At 27.7% G+C, this 15,743-nt stretch overlaps 1 protein-coding gene across 4 annotated transcripts in view; it reads right to left on the bottom strand.

The window, feature by feature from the left end:
- LOC135924755 (potassium voltage-gated channel protein eag-like) overlaps nucleotides 1–15,743 on the bottom strand; it is a 60,850-nt gene that overhangs the window by 41,771 nt on the left and 3,336 nt on the right. Inside the window, exons 2-3 of one of the 4 annotated variants that reach the window (XM_065459860.1) lie at nucleotides 15,021–15,305; nucleotides 13,295–13,783 (exon numbers count right to left, since the gene is read on the bottom strand). In XM_065459860.1, coding sequence (XP_065315932.1) covers nucleotides 13,295–13,376 — 82 coding nt within the window. In that variant the 5' untranslated portion in view covers nucleotides 13,377–13,783; nucleotides 15,021–15,305. Of the gene's footprint in view, nucleotides 1–13,294; nucleotides 13,784–13,847; nucleotides 13,867–15,020; nucleotides 15,306–15,743 lie in introns of those variants that run through there. The other 3 variants (XM_065459861.1, XM_065459862.1, XM_065459859.1) reach the window with 3 other exon arrangements.

The following is a 15,743-nucleotide window of genomic DNA, read 5'->3' as shown; positions in this document are numbered from 1 at the left end:
TAACAGACCAACGTTGTTCACTAGATGAGCATACTATACAACCTTGCCTGTGCCTAAAAAGTTGGATGCGCATGCAAGATTCTTCTTAAATACATAAAATTATTTCCTCTTATATTAAAATTATATCATTTTTTGCATTATATTTTGTATAAATAGACAGTTATGTTACATTTTTAGTTTACTTATTTTGCTATGTTCTTTGTGATAAATAAAATGGTTCAAAATCAATACGTTTATTATTGTTGATACAAAAAATACATGATTATAAATCAAAATTTTTTATATTCACATCACCTAATAAATTCCTAGTTTAAAAAAAGAATTTGAATTCAGTAAAATTTTGAGAGTTGGTTCTTAGCCCTGATTTTATGGTATCATGATTTTTTTCCCCATGTTTATCTAAAATTAGAAATTAAGGGTTTTATAATCACTATTTCTATTCTTTTAATTAGTAATTTGAATATAAACCAATACCAATATAAACCAATAGTTACCAATATAAACCAATAGTTACCAATATAAACCAATACCAATAGCAATACCAATACAAGAAATAGAAAATATTGTTTAAACCAATACCAATATTTTAGACCCAATACCAATATTTTAGACCCAATACCAATATTTTAGACCCAATACCAATATTTTAGACCCAATACCAATACCAATACAATATTTTGTTAATATTGGGTTTTTACTATTGGTTCCCAGCCCTAGTATTAGGTATTCCAACATATATATAGAGGAAATTGCCAATACAATAGCTGATTTATTTAAATTTCCATACATGGCCTGTCACATATGACAAGTTATTAATAAAAAAAATAATTTAATATTTATTAACAACAATCATTTTTAATAAATCTTAACCAGAGCGGGGATGTGAACCCTTCGACAAAAAAAAACAAGGTCCTGGTCCGGGTTAAGAGTTAAAATTTTAAAAAAGGTTTCTGGTTGGGGGTTTGGAGAGCATAAAGAAAACAGTTATTTTTAATTTTATTTTTTTCCAAAAAATAATTTACTAGCAAAAAATTTTTAAATCATTTATCTTGCAAACAATCATTTTTATTTTTTATATTATTTACAAAGGACTCATCAAACAAAATAAAACATTCCCTATGTTTATATTTGCATAATTGCTTATATTTTATAATCAAATTTAATTTAGAAATATTTTATTTTTCTTTCTTGTTTTTAACTTTTTATTCTAAAATTCGGCTATAAAAGTGATTGAAGCACTAACCTCTACTAACGAAGCACTAAAGAATGATATACATTTCATCGGTAATGCTTTCAATCGACTTTTAGGCGTGAGGTTGGCACAAGTTTTTATTTTTGCTTATAACTTTTTTTCCTTAAATTCGGCTACTATATGGATTGAAGCACTAACAAGCACTAAAAAGTGACATATGATTCATCGTTAGTGCTTCCAATGGTTCGGCAAACTTCACGGAGCTCTAATATTTTATTTTCTAAAATTGATATAAAAACAAAAGCAACGTAAATTTTTGATATTTTTTTAAATCTCTCGCTTCAAACTTATAGGGGCCATTTTGACAGCTATTTTAGCTTATTTGTCTTTTTGATATTTTTAAGAGTATATAAAGCGGACCCGAACCTTTTTTGTCTTCCCACCAATAATCCTATATTTTTATCGAATTATTTTTCATAAGTTTTAATTAGGAGATTCACAAACCGGGTTAAGAGTTAAAATTTTAAAAAAGGTTTCTGGTTGGGGGTTTGGAGAGCATAAAGAAAACAGTTATTTTTAATTTTATTTTTTTCCAAAAAATAATTTACTAGCAAAAAATTTTTAAATCATTTATCTTGCAAACAATCATTTTTATTTTTTATATTATTTACAAAGGACTCATCACAACAAAATAAAACATTCCCTATGTTTATATTTGCATAATTGCTTATATTTTATAATCAAATTTAATTTAGAAATATTTTATTTTTCTTTCTTGTTTTTAACTTTTTATTCTAAAATTCGGCTATAAAAGTGATTGAAGCACTAACCTCTACTAACGAAGCACTAAAGAATGATATACATTTCATCGGTAATGCTTTCAATCGACTTTTAGGCGTGAGGTTGGCACAAGTTTTTATTTTTGCTTATAACTTTTTTTCCTTAAATTCGGCTACTATATGGATTGAAGCACTAACAAGCACTAAAAAGTGACATATGATTCATCGTTAGTGCTTCCAATGGTTCGGCAAACTTCACGGAGCTCTAATATTTTATTTTCTAAAATTGATATAAAAACAAAAGCAACGTAAATTTTTGATATTTTTTTAAATCTCTCGCTTCAAACTTATAGGGGCCATTTTGACAGCTATTTTAGCTTATTTGTCTTTTTGATATTTTTAAGAGTATATAAAGCGGACCCGAACCTTTTTTGTCTTCCCACCAATAATCTCCTATATTTTTATCGAATTATTTTTCATAAGTTTTAATTAGGAGATTCACAAATCACTTCCATAAAACCATACCACATCGCTCTATAACCATATCATTACAAAATTCAGATAACGGATAAAAGTTCCCCTGACATTGAGAGCATGGAGGTTATTTGTTTTGATGATTTTATTTCATATTTTAGATACAAACTTATTAAAATTTTAAGAATTCCATTATTACTGCCAAACCACTAAATAATTTCAATATGTAAAGGCAACTGAATTATTACAATGAGTTATCCTTTATATCAATACTAGATGAAATTAGAGGTTGGACAAAATTACCTAGATTTCTTTAATTTCAGTCACAAGTTGCTTTCTTTTTATGATGATGATTTCCTTAATTTCAGTCACAAATTGCTTTATTTTTATGATGATGATTTCCTTAATTTTAGTCACAAGTTGCTTTCTTTTAATGTTGATATGACACTTTACTTATAATATCTTTCTTTTAATTTTATTTTATTTAGTAGCCTTTTTATTTTAACTTTATTTTGATATTATTTTTAATTTTTATTATAGATGATTTAACAAATAATAATTAATTTTAATATTTATTTATTTTAATAATAATTATTATTTTTACAAATCTTGAAGGTACACCTTTTATATCTTTATATTTTGCTTCTTTCTTTGCTATATTCATTAACTTATTATGAAACTTACAGCTCAGGTATAGTTTCACCCTCTTATAACTTCATAGTTTCTATCAAATTTTATCTTATTCCATTAAATTTTATCTTATCTTATTTTATTTTATTTTATTAAATTTTATCTTATTCTATTAAATTTATTTTATTCTATTAAATTTATCTTATTCTATTAAATTTTTTATTTTTATGACAGACGTTTTCATTTTATATTTATTATTTCTGTTTCATAAAATATATTTTTTTATAATTTTTATAGAATATTATAACTTTTATAGAATTTTTGTCTAGATAAACAAATAGAATATATTTACTTTTATATTATAGAATTTTATATTTTTATAATATTTAACTTCCCAATAAATATAATTAGTAGACAAAATATTAGAAATCTACAAATAACCAGAAATTAGAGATAGGTTTAACCATAATTTGTGTGAAAAGGTCATTAGATTTGAGGACATAACCCTATCTAAAATGGTTGAAGAATGCTGGTTAATGTTTAAAGAAGATATTCAGGAAGTGAGCAGGGCTTTAACAAATAACAATGCCCCGATTAGGAATGAATGGATATCAATGACAACTTCAATGATGATTGAGGAGCTTCGCTGCACAAATTACTTTGATAGAGAACTATGAAAACCATCCAGAGGTCCTTAAGGAGTGATAGAAGAATCTTCGTAGCTAGGAAAGTCTTTGAGGTTAATGAAGATATGAGAGTAGGTAGACTATTTAACAAACTCAATAATTTCTGCAAATCAAAATATTTTTTTTTGAGAATTACCATCGATACGGTTAGAGAACAGCAAAGTTATACATTTTCAGGATGATCAAATGTCCCTATGGACAGAATGAATGTCTTTGAATCTAGAAAACCCACGATTTCCGGAACAATATACTACGTTTCAATCTGTCCCATTTAACACTGGCTGAGATATCTGCTGACCCCTAAAGAAACTGAAAAATCATAAAGCTCCTGGACCGGACAATATAATGGGGGAAAAACTGAAAGCTGCATCAGACGCGATACCACGTTTTCTGCCCATTATTTTAATAATGTATGGTCTTCTGGGATAACTCCTAAAGATTGGAACCTATCAATGATGTGCAATTTTCCAAAGATCCTTAATCCCATCAACTTTCGAGATTTAGGGCTATAGCTCTCACCTCTATTGCGTTTAAGATATTTATGGTCTTACTTAAGACACAAATTCTACAAACATCACATAATCTTTTCGCAATACATCTGTGCCTACCATCCAGGCAAGAATATCATGGAGCCTTTCCTTACTCTCAAAATTATAATTCAAAAATGTGATAAATATAAATTACCTTTTCTTTTTACCTTCATTTCTAATTCAATTGATATGAACACATTCTCAATTATTGATAGTAATTATCAAGGCTTACATTAAAGATGTTAAACTTAAAACACCACCCACCCTTAAAGTAATTAAATTATTTTTGCAGTTCTTGGGTATAGGCTTTTGTTTTGCCCATTTCTTTTTGTCTATTAGCCTATAGACGTTTAAGTAACAGTTCTCGGACTGTTGCGCGTACAAGTACGTGCGGCTTGCCCACAAACGTGTGAAGGGCTCTTCATTTTTCTCCCCTTAATTAACTATCCAGTTTGATGGATTTTTGAGGAAAACCTAGCGTAGCTCTGTTGTATCCACAACCAGAGGGCGAAAACGCTTTTATCACGTATCACGTATTATTAATAGAATATTAAATTATTATTTATAATAAAATTTTACCTACATAAAAAACTAAAAATTTAAAAAAAGCAAAGAAAATGGAAAATGATTCCACGAAAAAAATCTCTTTTATTTAGTTTTCATGAATTTTTTTTATATTATTATTTTAAGAAATCTTTTTATATATTTTTTTTAGAACCTTGAACTCTCAACTTTTAAAAAAGGGTTCGGGTTCTGGTTCAGCCAAAACATGAGGGTTACGGGTTCAGGTTCACATCATTGATCCTAACTCCAACCCATATTTCTCAATCCTTTAACCCTAATCCATATATCTTTAATCTTTCGTAATAGGTCAATTCAGCAAAACTTTTATCACGAAACACTTTTTCAAGAAACTTTTATCGCGAATGTCGTTTATCGCGAAGAAATTTAATAGCGAAAGTAATATCGCGAAACCAATTCCGCTAATTTTTTTCCTTGAAATATTTATAACGAAGACAATAATTTGTATTTATTTCCGCGAACCCTTAACCGCGAATATATTTTAGAGAAACTTTTATCGCGAACCCGTTATAGTGAAACTTTTACTCGAACCCTTTATAGCGATTTTTTTACCGCGAATGTAATTGCGCAAAGTCATTATCGCGAGCGCATTCTTCCCGCCAAACAATATATATTGCGAATTTTATTTAAAGGAAAAAAACATATTTAATTACAATTTACCCACCAAAGTTCCTTAAATCATAAACGCGAAATGTTTTAGGTATATTATGTTACTTATTGTTTATTAAGTAAGCATGCAACCTTTTTTTCCAATCAAGATGAAAAATACTGAAAGCTAAGAATTTTTGCTGATCCCAGATTATTTTTAAAAATCATAAAAGATTTTGAGTGATTTTATAAATTTTTTTATTAAATTTTTCGAGTTATTAAGACATAGAGTAATGATTAATTTTAAAACTCAAAAAATCATGCTTATGCACTTAAAAATTAAAGAAATAGTAAACATTTTTAAGCGATATATTATATTTTCTAAGAAATTTAATTCTGAGAAAATTAAAATTTTTTCTTAACAAAATCATCGTTTGGGAATTCAGCAAAAACTACTTAAAGTAGTTTTTGAGTAATTAAATGAAGATAAGAACATATACTGTAGCACTAATCTACATTTGTAATTAAGCATTACATATTGGCTTATGCTTCAGAATTAGGGCTTGTCAAAGTTTGTAGGTGTAATTTATTTTTGAATCGCCATTCAAAATTCGATAAAGACAGACTAATAGCTCATAACTCTTTTTTTTGGTTAGTGAGTAACAAAACTGATTGATTTTTAAGTACTTTCGACAATAAATATTGGTGTAACCCAGATATCAATTTCGCCAATAGTATCAAGGTTTAACTAATGAACTCAATGATTAATATATTAATAAAGTCTAGGTTCTTCCTACGCGATTCTTATAAAATAGGAATTCGAGGAAAAGCATAGGACAGGATAGAAAAAAATCTTAATCCAATGATAAATTTTATAAACCAAATAGTTTATTAATCATTATAAAAATGCATTAAAGCTAAAAGAAAATTAAAGACTCATCATTGAATCAATCTTGTACCTATTTTTTTAAAATATTATTCAATTAATATAATCATAAAAATAAATGTTTCAAAAATAAAAAGTCACTATTGGCAATTATTGCAATATTAACCTCGTGATATTAAATTTGCTAAATATCTTCACGAAATGGTTTTCGATAGTCTTCGCGATTTGGGTTTAGTTGTAATGACTTCGCTATAAAATTTTCGCGATACAAGTTTCGCTGTAATGTATTCACTTTAAAGGTTTCGCTATAATAAATTCGCGATATTTGTTTCGCGAAATAGTATTCACTAATGTGAAATTGCAATAAATGTTTCGCTATAAAATCCATTAGCAATAAAATCCATTAGCAATAAACGGCATTCGCGGTAAAAGTTTTGCGAAAAGTGATTCGCGATAAAAGTTTCGCTGAATTGTCATGGAACCTTAATCTTCAATTCTACTTCTTACTTCTGTTTAATTTTAAATATATATAACCAAATTATAAAATTTCTTTCAATTGAACATTATCTATTATTAAAAAAATACATAAGAATCAGGGCAAAATTATTTGGATAAATCAGAGTAAAAGGTGGTAAACAAGGGGGTGAGGGTTGTCATTAATTAGTCGATTGCAGCTAGACCTTTGCCTCACTACGCCATGCTTTTGGTTTATTTTAGAAATGCCTCCTCCCCTCGCCGAAGAAAAAGATATCGGCGGTTCAGCATAAGATGATTATGTTATCGCTCTTATATTATTAATATTTATAACAAATATCATTACAAACCTTTAAAATAAATGTTGCCACACGTTGCCAACGCATTTTGATGATGCTCGAAAGTGTGAGTGACATTAAAAAAGCCCCAATAAATATTATGTTAAATGGAATGGAGAAACACGATCTTAAATTATTTAATTCTGATTAAGATTTAGTGGAAGATCTACTAAAATTCTTAATATCATTAAAAAATATCATGAATATCTTGTCATCTCAAAGTATGCACATAAACTTAGCTTTATTATTTCGATCATAGATTTCCAATTGATCTTCAGGTATTTAATTTTTTTTTTGTATAAATATTTTTTACATGGTATTGACAGCAATATTAGACCGACCCCAGATTTCAAAATATGAATATAGTGAACACTTATGTTATGGAAAAATGTTTCAGTCCTGATAAATTTTTATGCAATTATGCTCCCGCGCTATTGCCTTACATGGAGATATACTAATAGAATGTGAACGAGATGTTTAATGTTAATCATATTACATTAAAAAAAATTAGAGAATAAACATTCATCTAATTATACTCAGTTAAATGATATCTTGAATGATTTGAAAGAAGAATGTTATTTATTACTTCTCCTTTATCTTCATCGGATAATCCTTTTGTGAAAAGAGAAGATTGGTGCTGCATATACTTTCCGTTTTAGCCAAAAAATATTGTTTGTACCCGTTACAAGTACTCCAGTGAGCGTGTATTTTCAGTAGATGGGCTAACCTTAAACTCAAGAAGATGCTCACTAGTGCAAAAGTAGGCCCGGCCCGTACCCAGCCCAAACGGGCTTCGGGCCGGGTCGGGCCTTGGAAATTTCTAAATATATCTAATTTCATCAATTTTATGTTGAATTTTTTATATAAAGTAAAAATATTTGATTTTATTTATAGAAACTAGACGCCATATAACAAATATCTTTTATTTTGAGTAATATAAAAATTAATTTCTATATTTAAATAAATTCGCGCCGGGCTGGCCAGGTTTGAAAAATTAGGCCCTATGCAGATCACTAATACTCACTATGTCCTTCCAATTTAAATAAAATAATTTTATACAATTAACGTATCATTTTGGTATTAGAAAAATAAACATTTTAAAAATAGTTATTTCAAATAAATGATTAAATTAAGTGTTCATAATTTCTTTAAAAAAAATTAAGTAGGAAAAATAAAAAATAGTTTTTTTAAGGTAATGTCGGTGCATCCCCGACTACAGCTGATATAAACGGCGGCGTAATAACTTTAAAGGGAAACGCCGCCGCCTTTTTGTCGTACAAGTCTAATTGCTGCTAATCTTCCGTAAATAGATATTATTTTTTTAGGTTTACATACAAGATTCGTGTAAATTTTCTACTTAATTGGAGGAAGAAAGTAAAATTGTGAAAAATATTTTTTGCTGGTTAGCTTTTAGCAAAAGGTATCCAAAAGGTTCATTCTTTTACTTTTTTGCTTTCAGTTCCTTGCGGCTCATTTTATTCCTACTTCCCTTCCCTCTTTCCCTTTCTTTTTACTTATTTTTTTTTCTCCATATAAGCTATTTTTTGAATACCTTATTTTTTGTATGTATTATGTCATGCCAATACGATTAGATTATATCATTCATTTAAGGCAAATAAAAATAATTGGATATTAAATATTCCTAAATTTACGATATTTATAAAAGATTATTAAATATGGAATAATATTTCAAGGCCAATTCTTTGCTTTAATTTTTAAAATGGACTTAAATTTAATAAAAATTTTTCAAATGTTCTTTTATAGTAGAAATAGCGGATATTAAAATTAATTATCAAGTCGGCTTTATATTATAAAAACTAATTTTGTAAAAATATAATAAAATAAACACGCGACGCGATTTAATACATTAATCGAATTTACATTTGGATTATATAGGTATTCTTTTATACAAAATATACTTAAATGCGTATAATGAATTGTCCTGTCCCAACCGCTTTTATCGGTAGTTTTGAATTTTGTTAAAACCAGTTTCTTGGATTAACCAACGAAAAAATTAATTAATTATTTTTTTTGATATTCTTTTCTATTTTTTAAAAAAATATGTATATTTACCATATTTTAAAATGAATATGGAGAAAAAATGTATAATGATCAGCCCAGGGCCCTATAAATGGGAAGGGATATTATGCAATTACATCACAGAAATTTATGGTGGGATTCAGTGGATACCTCTTCTTAGTAATCATAAATAGACAGTATATCTGTGTTATAAATGAATTAACCTGGGAAAAGAGGAGCTCCGCGTCATTGGCTTAGGGGAACTCTAGGTTTGGCCAATTTAGATTGAAAATCAAATAGCGTTGTTAGGTCAACTCCAATATGGTTTCGCCAATTTTTAAGCCTAAATAATTGATCTAAAAACCCTTCAAGTTGAGCCTAAACTTAAAAGATTGAGCAAATTTCTTAGGTAAGTCGTTTAGAGTTGGGCTATAATGTAGGTAATTTAACATCACTAAATGCAAAAAAGTTAGATAATTTTTTAGGAAATATATTCTATAATTATAACTTAAAACTACTATGTAATATTTGGATATATTTTCCATACTTGTAATAATGAATCACAGACAGAATCTCCTAAATAAAAAGACCTAGACAAAAGTAACCGGGAGAGGAAGAAATTTGACAAAAATATATTAGGAAAAAAGATATCGGACAAGCCAATTTTTAAAAATAAATTGAAGGCAAACTTCCCATTTTTTAAGCTTTTAAACCAATTTCTAAAATTGTCGTCCTGTGTCTTTTAGCCCCACGGTATTTTTGTCCAGTATTTTTTTTATCCGGATACTTTGTCCATGTCTTTTATCTAGGACATTTCTGTCCTCGATATGAAAGTGTTTTTAACAAAAATAAAAACCAAAACAGACTTGATTTATATTTAACAAGAAATAGAAAATGGTCAAAAATTTATTTGCTGAATTGTTGGGCTTAATATTCCCAAAAGTGAGCAATTTAAAAATGATGTTATATCATAATTAATGGTTATATTAACGTTTTGAGCTGGTGGATTTTGTTATCGTTAGATTTAATCCGTTAAATAAAATTTAAGCAATTTGTCCCGTTCATAATATGTTAAATAAAATATTTAAAAAAATCCAGCCTACAATTCTAATGATAATTTGTATATAAGACAATTTACTAGATGTCCGATCAATAAGACACCGACTTTTCTCGAAAGACCACGTTCGATCCGCCAGAAATTATTATTCTAAATAGGTCATATCTAATTGTTTCATGAATACAGCACATTCGTATTTGAATGGCCCTAATTTAGTGAAAAACTAGCATATCTTTCATAGAATAAATTGAATATACAACGCTCCATTGTAATATGAATTCTCCAAATATAATTATGCAAAAATTACTTAATTTAAATACTTTTATAAGAAAATGTATTAGTGAATCACCACTAATGCAATACACTTAATTTAAATACTTTTATAAGAAAATGTATTAGTGAATCACCACTAATGCAATACACTTAATTTAAAATCTAAACTATTTCGAGTATAACCTTATTATTTCAAGTTAATTGCTAATCACAATAATATAATAATGAATACAATTTTTCATGTAAAATTATTCGATAAAAAAACTCCTTTCTTTTTTAATCAAATAATTAATTAAATTCAAACAGAATACATACAATCAATAATATGCCAGGTACATCTAATAAATTAGTATAGATTTATAAAAAAACAACTTAGACGCAAATTTTGAAAATAGCACTGTTAAAGTCTAAAAAATCGTCAAGCTCAAATTTTTATGAATTGGGTGCGAATTTCATAAAAAAATAATTAATGATTATTTTTATATAGCACATACATATTTAAATTTAAAAAAAACAATTAAGTGATCGGTTTATTGCATTGCTATATTGAAACATGAATAGCAATGCAATTACTTTGGCGAATAGCCATCGTAATGGCATGTTTGAAATAGAAGGCTTCATTACGATGGTCAATTATTTAGCTTAATTTTTTCCCTTATATCGTGATAAATTTAAGGAATTCCTCACCAAAAACACCAAGACAAGAGTATTGGTGGCAAGTGGGATTAAAATTAAGTTAGCGATGTCTGAATATTTGTTTATTTTAAAATTTATGCCGAATTAAGTGATGAAACATTTCTATTGGAACGCGCCGAAAATCGATGCATATGTAATTCCAAAGGCTCTAGAGTATTCTGGATGCTGGCCATTTTAAAAGATTTAAAGATTAAATTATTTATGTTCGTATACCGTGGGAGGCGGCCTTTAAAATGTTTACAATGTAAAGAATGGTGTAATCAGGTAAGGAACAATTAATATATTTAGTAGGAAGCAATATATCGCAGCCAAGACGAAGCAAATGTTTTTTTCGGTGCAAATGTATATTATAATATTTTTTAATTATAAATAATTATGTCGCATAGTTTTTGAGTGTAGTTATTTCCTTAATTAAATCATTTTCATTTAAATTCCTTATTTTTTTATATAATGAACAAATTATATTTAAAATGGTGGTTTATATAAATAATTTACAAAGTAACTTTCAATGTAAATATTTACTTTCAAGAATAGTTATTAGGCTTTTCTCATCTCACCTCTCCTCATTGCTCAGGTTTAGTGGGATAACAATTTGGTATTTGCGAACATTATATTTCCATTTCTTTTAACTTGCTAACCCAGCCAGTAGCGTAGATTGGGAGGGGTGAGAGGGCACATGACTCTAAAATTCCCAATTTTTTTAATAGGATTTATTGCTTCGCCCTGCCCCCCCCCTCCCAAATGCATAGTCATAGATATGTCACATCGGTCGGACAACAATGATTTTAACATAAACATTAATATTTATTTATCATATATTAGTTATTGATTTCAAGAAAAAACTTAAAACACGCATGATGTATCTCTAATTATGCTTATGTTTTTTTAAGTTGCTAAATTTATTTAATAGCCGTCGCATGGCTTAAGGGCCATATCTTATGGCCTTGCTGTAAGATATTAAATTACTATAATCAATAGTTTTTTTCATAACTCAAAGGCAAACAGATGGTTAAATGTTCCGCCATATTTTATCTAAAGGTTATTTTAAAGATAAGACAAAATGTATAATTTTTGCATTTTTAAAGTCCTTTAGAGAAAATATCATTAAAAATATTATATTTGCTAATATTATTTTTTTTTCCATTATTTTATTATTACTATTACTATAAAAAAATATGCGCTTAGTAAGTTGTAAATATAATAATTTTTCGAATGTATATTCTTTTAGAAAATTGGAAGAATGAGAAAATAACACACATTATAATACTTAACTTATACAACATAGTCATTCTCATTCATATTATAATGTTATAAATAAAAAAAACATCTTATAAAAAATGACATTTAAGGTCAATAGGAAATTATGCATAATAAATTCTGTCAATTTTTTTGATATAAGTATATTATGTAGTTAAGTATTAACAAATTAAAATTTCATTTAACCTTGGCCTCTTTTTACTCGATGACCCGAAATGTTGTCCAACCAGTTGGTTATGGTTTACAAGTTATAATGAATTCTTACATCAAACAAAATAACCCCAAAAAACATTATAAGAATAACCTTGACCTCGTTTTACTTAGAAATAAAAATTTGGGGAAATTAGGTTTAGCTAAATTTTATAAAAATACAGAAAAAAATGAAGACTGTTGAGGGTGGAAGAACACATATTTTAGAATGATTTCTAGCGATGTTCTAAAGGAAAGAATTATATATGTTTTTAAAAATCTATCCAAATAATTATCAGCAGGGATTACTAATATAAGATGGGCGATATGACATCCAAAGATCTGTAAAAATCTACAGTGGAGTTTATGAGTAAAAAAATTGTTCTTATTGTATGGATGTAAAAGTGAAATTTTCTTTCAAAGTAAATTATTCAAAATTTCATAAAGATTATTTAACCCTTACCTTTAGCTTATTTACCCCCCAAAATCAAATTTCGATTCTAACTGTAATAAATTAAATAAATCAAGAAAAAAAATCGATGATAAAACTTATAAGTTTGACCATCTCGATAAATTCTCCCAACGAGATTCTCCCAATGAGCGAATGTAGTTTTAAAGAAATAAAATAATTAAATATAACTAACGTTGATTATGGCTCCTGCGAATGATTTGCTCCAAGAATGTGTTTTGTGGGGCTACCAATCCTTTCCTAGAATTTGAGATCATCCCGTATTTTTAAAGCATTTTTTTAACGTAATTACACGTACAATTCTTTTAAATTATATTTAACGATAATAGTATTTCCCTTTTGATAAGGAAAAACAATATAAATCAATCGTTATCATCATTAATTAAAATATCTTGTAATTTTTTTTTATATAGCACTTCTTAATTAGGAGTTAATAATAGAATAAAAAGGTAAGTTGAAATTTCTATTTAATATTTAAAAAATAGGCGCCTTTGAGCAATTCGGGATGTAACTATAAATTATTTTGAATTTTTTATTTTTGCTATGTGTATCACAGGTTTTTCCCCCTTTTAAATTTAGGTGAATAATATTTGGTTCCCGACATCATGTAGTATAGTAAAAATACAAGCGCGCTGACTCGATCCGCTTAGTGTTCATCGCGGGCCTATTTTAAAAAATTAAAGGATTTTAAAATATAAATCGACAAAATATGTATTTTTTAAAAAAACTTGAATAATCCATGATAAACTTGAAATTGATTGAAAGTAATGAAATGAATATTTATTAATATTTCAACACACATTTATAATAAATCAAAAAAAATTGAAATTATTTTAAAATGAAAAAAAATTAAGATGATACGAAAATATTCATTTTATTTTTCTTATAGATTTAAAGTGTTTTGACCAGATAAAAATAATCGCAGTGTTTGATGAATGATCTATTAAATAAAAGATTGGAATTTTTTTTTAGGAAAATGGTTATTATGATTAAGTGATCTGCATCGGGACTAATTTTAGGCCAGGACTAGTGTTGTCAAACGGCTCGATTTGAGCCGATTTTTAAAAATGGCTAACTCAATATTTTCGCCATAAAAATATTGCCTAAGTCTTGAGATTTCGCTAATAGATGTCCAGTTCCTTTGTTCCTTCTAACTAAATCTTCAGGCTTGCTTAATATGATTATAGATGAAATATTGAGTTAGCCATTTTTAAAAATCGGCTAAACGAGCCGTTTAACAACACTAGCTAGAACCGACCTGAAATATCTTTGAAAAAATTTATCGCGTCCCATCCCGAAGGAGATTTTTTTTATTTGCCCCGAAAGGCCCGGCCTGAAAAAAATAAAGGTTATTTGTCAGCCTGGCCTGACCCGAAATTATTTAAATGTAGAAATGAATTTTTATTAAAATATAGTATTATATTTTACGCTGAACATGATCGAGTTTTTGATCATTTCTACAAACAAATAAAAAATATTAGTAACTTGTTTTTTTTTTGCAAAAATTTTAAAATATATAAAGTTTATTTCAAAATTTCCAAGCCCTGCCCGAATTTATTTTAAAAATATCGGCTCGACCCAGCCTCAACGATTATAAATAATTAAGGAAAAGAACTGTTTAGGCTTATTTAATTTTTTATGAAACTTTATATCTTCTGCCTTTATCTTTTACCATCACGTTTGATTAACGACTCAATTATATCTCTTTATCATTCCCCACATTGCACTCATTAACTTTTAAATTCGGCGTTGATTGGTTGGAAATTTTTGTACTAGTCAGAGTTGTTTTACCTACAAGTCTTAATACACCAATCAATTTGTGAACCTTTTAAAATAAATCTTATCTCGACGAATCCCCCACCCATGGAATATATTCAGCTATTATAAAATAATGATTGTACTAGTGTGAATGAATGGATATAATACCAAGTCGTTCCCTAGATTAGCTCTTATGAGTTGCCATAGTCCATAGAATTGGATGTGATGTCGTTCAACCACATACATGCATAAAATGTGAAAAGTCGGTTGATTAGAACTAGCGTTAATTGTATATATAGTCAAGGCCGCAAGACATGCGACCAGAGCCTGAATACCAATCATTCTGGGGCCTTTTAATTTATCATCAGATGTAGGCTGGAGGCTATATGACTCTTCAGTATCTTGATCTTTAGACTGAATGCCCCTTTCTTTCCAAAAAAATGTTAAACAAATTTGGATGATATTTTCGAGACAATAAAAAAAACTTGAAATTAACTAATGATGTTTTCTATGCCAATTGTTATCTTTTCCCATTGAACATGTGTCAATCAGAATTTTGGGTTATTTTTTCAAATATAGGCGAAAAACAGAACCCAAAGATTTTTTATTAAAACTTTTTGACTAGTTTTTATAGAATGGCCATTTTTTATATTTCTTAGTTAATTTGTTAAATTATCATAATGTAATAACAGTATTATTTTCTTTCTTTCTTTCTTTCTGCCTGCCTGGCAATAGGCAAAAAAAAAATTTAATTCTAAATTATTAATGTAATTTTGATTAATTAGGTTTAATATTTAATATAATGTTAAATTTTTGATAGAATTAAAAAAAAAAATTGAAAAATAGTTAAATCTTTCTAAAAAATA

The sequence above is a fragment of the Gordionus sp. m RMFG-2023 genome, chromosome 2 (assembly GCF_954871325.1).
Source record: "Gordionus sp. m RMFG-2023 chromosome 2, tfGorSpeb1-WG-v2, whole genome shotgun sequence".
NCBI classification, from domain to species: domain Eukaryota; kingdom Metazoa; phylum Nematomorpha; class Gordioida; order Chordodea; family Parachordodidae; genus Gordionus; species Gordionus sp. m RMFG-2023.
Note: the sequence above shows the minus strand (reverse complement) of the source record. Positions and strands in the feature narration are given on the sequence as shown.